Source organism: Nanorana parkeri, unplaced genomic scaffold (genome assembly GCF_000935625.1).
Source record: "Nanorana parkeri isolate BGI_ZX_2015 unplaced genomic scaffold, ASM93562v1 scaffold130, whole genome shotgun sequence".
In the NCBI taxonomy this organism is placed as follows: Eukaryota; Metazoa; Chordata; class Amphibia; order Anura; family Dicroglossidae; genus Nanorana; species Nanorana parkeri.
Genome location: NW_017306398.1, coordinates 63,823 through 68,700, shown reverse-complemented (window position 1 = coordinate 68,700; position 4,878 = coordinate 63,823). Strand labels below are relative to the sequence as shown.

At 41.5% G+C, this 4,878-nt stretch overlaps 1 protein-coding gene across 1 annotated transcript; it reads left to right on the top strand.

Annotated features, from left to right (window-relative positions):
- The first annotated feature begins 3,136 nt into the window (after positions 1-3,136).
- Positions 3,137-4,072, top strand: LOC108784847 (olfactory receptor 1019-like). The gene has a single exon (XM_018553789.1). The coding sequence runs from the start codon at positions 3,137-3,139 to the stop codon at positions 4,070-4,072; it is 936 nt and encodes a 311-aa protein (XP_018409291.1).
- Positions 4,073-4,878: the final 806 nt, after the last annotated feature.

Genomic DNA, 4,878 nt, shown 5'->3' with positions numbered 1-4,878 from the left:
CCCACTTAATCTGGGACAGTTGGGAAGTTATGTTTATGGCAACATTTTTCTGTAGTATAATAAAAAATTTAAAAAAACAACAAAATCAGGTCCAGGCAAAGCTCTTTTCGTTAGACTACTCTCTATTGAGTCACCTTTTACCAGGCAATTAAATGGACCCATCATCTCAGAAAATGTCAGTTTGTTGGAACTCATCAATCCTCCTGGGCCAACATATTACTATTTTGTCTTTGCTCTGTCCTTATCCTCCCCTGTGTGACACAGCTTCTGACTTCACACCTTTAAAAAACTGGGTGCCCAGTGTGATCCGACGTGTGACAGTTTCATTGTCACGTGTCGGCTCGAACTATCGGCTCGAGTGAAAATCACTCACCTCATAGTTCTCCTTTAATTTGGTAATCCTGCCAGTAACATTCTTCATGTCCTATGGTAGCAACTCTCGCTCACTATATTGTATGTATGGAGGAGCAGTGATGCTACCATAGGATAGAGCTACAAACATTTCCCACTGTCCTCTTCTCTATAACATAGGGAGAAGGTGTTCTGTAATCTTCAGAGATAGTTGAGAACAATGTATGTGATAGGAGTGCAGCACAGGCTGAGAACACAGGATGTTATCTGCTAACATGATATCTGGCAGGATCGGTGGGTATCTACTGGACTCATCAAACCGTTATAACAAAACTCCTTCAATGGGATATTTAACCAGAAGGGATCAAATAAGAGAATTTCATTGTTAGGGTTTATATACACTTTAATATTCTGATTATCCTACAAAGAACGGCCTGATAACACAACAAATGTAAAATAGATTGGAATCCGTCATGCCTATTGATCAGTGGAAAACACACATTGACTCATTGACTTTCCTTCATATTGATGGTTCATTAGGTAAATCTATGGAGATTTTCATTAAATTATTGTTTTGGTTTTTTTTAACATTAAAAACCTCAGAGATGCAGAGAAAATGTTAGGCAATGCAACAAGGACTGAGTCCCGAGAGGTTAATAAACACAGAAAAACAATCCGCCTTCTATATAAATCACCTTCAGCTATAAATGTCTAGCATAACGTTGAGTATAATACTGCGATTCATACAAGTAAGTTTATCCCTGTAATAATTGTTTTATGATAGGGTGCAGTGCTGGAGGATCAGGTGACACCATTTTGTTTGATTGTGATCAAAATTAGTTTTCTCTTGCCCTCATACTGCTACAGCATGAGGGCAAAAGAAGCCTCACTCTATTTCAGGTGGCCTCCTACCCACATGCAGGAGGGATAACCTAAGCTGGCCATACACTGATCCCATTTTCTGCTGACTTAGACAAAATTTGAGCAGTTTGTGGCCTCATCAGGACTACCACAGTACCCCCCTCCACCATTCGTAACAAATACATTTTTCAATCTACTTTAATCGAAGGACCCCATCTGAAAAATCTAGACTGAAGAGCGACCGCAGTCATTGAGCTCCAATCACTGTTGTACTGGTATTCTTACAGCGGTACCCCTTCTACTGTCAGCATGGTGTGAACAAGGCACGTAGAATACAATTGTTTTCTAGGTGTCCTTGCACTGAGCCTATGGAACCAATGGAGCTCTAGGCACCTGGTGTGAAGGAACCCTTAAAGTGAAAAGCACTTAAGTAGAGTCCACTTGGTATTTGGTACAGTTCAGAGTTTGGGTCACTTGAAGATTAAGTGTGATCTTGTACTGCAAGAGTCACTGGCCCTCTTAAAGTGACTCTCAGTAAACCTTAGTGGTTTCATTGGTAAAACGAGAGCACCTAGCTGCCTGTGCAGTAGCCTTTTCTTTTCCCCTGGGCAGGATGATGCAGAACTTCCCCACCCAATTAACAGGTTTGTGTTGTAGGTCTGCTGGTGTGTTTTATAGTGTCCAGCAGAAACCCCCCTATTCTGACTCCGATTGTTGTGATAGCAAAATATATCCCTTGCTGAGACCTCTATGCCTGGCCTGTATAAGCAGATATACTCACTGCGGACAATCCTCGTCAGATAGCTGAACTCGTCAATACCGATTCATTCAAAAGAGGTGTTTATTCTTTAACATCAGGGTTACAGCAGATGATAGGAACAGCAGTTGAATGGTTATAGTATTGTGCGGTCAGAAAATGATGCCTTTCCTACGTACTGTGCAGATTACATGTGTGTCCTTGTTACATGTGGCTAGTAGCTGTGGCCATGACACAGGAAGTACTGCACACAGGAAGCAGGAAGGGGCGTACACTAGGGGGAAATACATCGTCACATGAGGAATAATTACAGAAAAACATGTACATTACAACAAAAGGCCACTAGATGGCAGCATAGGATAACACATGGATTTAACTATGAGAAAATATATAGGCAAACACACTATGCAAAACTTCTATCTATACTAACTTCTACAACATATTATATGCCCCATTGGGGCGGCACACCCCCTAAAGTCAGATATCCTGCGTTTGCGTTCCATAAACAAGCACATCATTTAGAATCAACTTAAGAACGAAATGATAAGTTGCTAGAGGTCACACATGACATATACACATGTGTATTTCTACCAAGGGTTCTAACGTGTCTTCCTAGCCTTCTGGACCTTGTAATATAGTCATATGTGGTCTCTAACCAAACAATATCTTCTTCTACATACTGCATATATATGAAGGCTGACTGGGGAGTTCAGCCATAGTGTAACACCACAGTTTCAAAGTTGTGTATTCCCAAACTGCACACCAACCCATTTATGACAAACTATTTATGACAAACTATTTATGACGGGGGCTCGTCTGAAGTCCTTTCGAGAACCTGAGCTTCTAAGTTGATTTATGCTTTTTGGTAAATGTGCTGACTTCCATGGTTGCCTAAACACAGGCAGGAGATTTTAATCTGGTTCGACATGTTATCAAGTTTTTAATTGTGGGAAAATGAGGGTGGCATTGTGTTAAGCACCTTTCCCGCTATTCTCCCCTCACAGTTTGGGATTTTTTTTAGACCTCCCTATCATCACACAGAGGTTTTGAGATCTTGGAAACTGAGGAACTGCTTCAGTCAGGCTACTAAACTGTCTTCAGGTATATCAAACAATGAAAATAATTTCCATTTCTTTCCTTTACTGAACAGATTCAGGACATTTAAATATGTTGTCATTGAACAAGAGTTCCATAGTGGAATTTATTTTCACTGGGCTCACTGACAAGTCTGCACTCAATATTCCATTGTTTGTCATCTTTGTGCATGTTTACATCATAACCGTGGTGGGTAATGTAGGAATTATTACTCTAGGTATGGTGGACAAAAGTCTTCACAAGCCCATGTACTTGTTTCTGTGCAACCTTTCCTTTGCAGACCTGGCTTATTCTTCAGCGGTCACTCCCAAAATGCTAAATGACTTTTTATGTGAAACCAAGGTCATCTCTTTTGTCGGCTGTGCAATGCAGATGTACATCTTTGTCTCCTTTGCAACCATCGAATGTCTTCTTCTGGGAGTCATGGCCTACGACCGCTATGTGGCCATTTGCAGCCCATTGCTGTACCAGATTCTCATGAGCAGCATATTGTGTCTCCGCATGGTGATTGCTGCCTATTTTGGAGGCTTCATGACTGCTCTTGTGCACACCATTGGTGTTTTTCATCTTAACTTTTGCAGATCCAACACTATTGATCATTTCTTCTGTGACATTCCACCACTTTATAAGCTGTCCTGTTCTGATATAACCATAAACTTAGCCATTCTGGTCATTTTAGGTGGTCTGGTCACCATGAGCTGTCTCATACTCATCCTGGCCTCGTACATCAACATTATCCTGGCTATTATGAAGATACGGTCAGCCCAGGGTAGATACAAGGCTTTTAATACATGTGCTTCTCATATGACTGCTGTCAGCGTCTTCTATGGAACTGTCCTCTTTATGTATTTTCGTCCATCTACCAGCTATGCCCTGCAGCAAGACCGGGTAGCATCTGTGTTCTACAGTATAGTTATACCTATGTTAAACCCTCTGATATATAGTCTTAGGAACACTGAGGTTAAAGAAGCTCTGAAGAGTTCTTTGAAATGTTCAAAAGAATATTGATAATTACAGATGAGTGAAACAGATTGATTTCATAATTTCGGTTAAAATCGGGAGACTTCTGTGGAATTTCACCATTTCGGCAGTGGGCGGAGGCCCTGGCAGGGCCACACGCTGATTGAATTTTGGCCAAGTCCTGCTGAAGTTTGATGAGTGTATTGCAAGCTTAAGATACCCATATTAGGTTCTATAAATTGCCAGTGCTTGCCTTTCTAATTTCACTTGGCCTTGACTTGTGGTCTCCTTGTTTCAGGCAAAACAAGGCATGGTTGGCCTTCTTCAGGAGGCTGACTGTGGACCATTTCTGGCTGCAGCAGTTTGTGAATCCTTGCCTTGAAACAAGGAGACCACAAGTCAAGGCCAAGTGAAATCAGAATTCCTAATCTCAGAAAGAACTAAAACCAGGGGGTCCAGGGGAGCAATCCGGATTTTTAAGGAGGTTAGCATGACACCCTCCATGGTTCTTCACTACAGGTATTCTTTCACCCCTTCCCACCCACAATCTGTATGTAAATGTCCCTCAAGATAATGTCCTGTGCTAAGAAAAGCTTCATCAAGGTCATTTTTTACAGCTGGCAGCCAACACTTGGCAGCTGGTAGCTGTCAAACCCACCTGTCAGGTTTGGTTCTGGATGCTGACACCGTCAGTCCCCATTAACAGTCAGGAAACAATGATAGCAATTCCTGATCATGTGATAAGTATGTCAGGACAGACACAGTAATCAAATGCAAGCTGAAGCTTTTTTCCCCCCAGAAATTAATGGTATCGGCTTTAAAGGAAAACTCCAGGATCATTTTTTAAAACCTTG

What these genes read in the sequence shown, in the direction of transcription:
- LOC108784847 (XM_018553789.1), top strand. Translation starts at nt 3,137, where the DNA reads ATGTTGTCATTGAACAAGAGTTCCATAGTGGAATTTATTTTCACTGGG.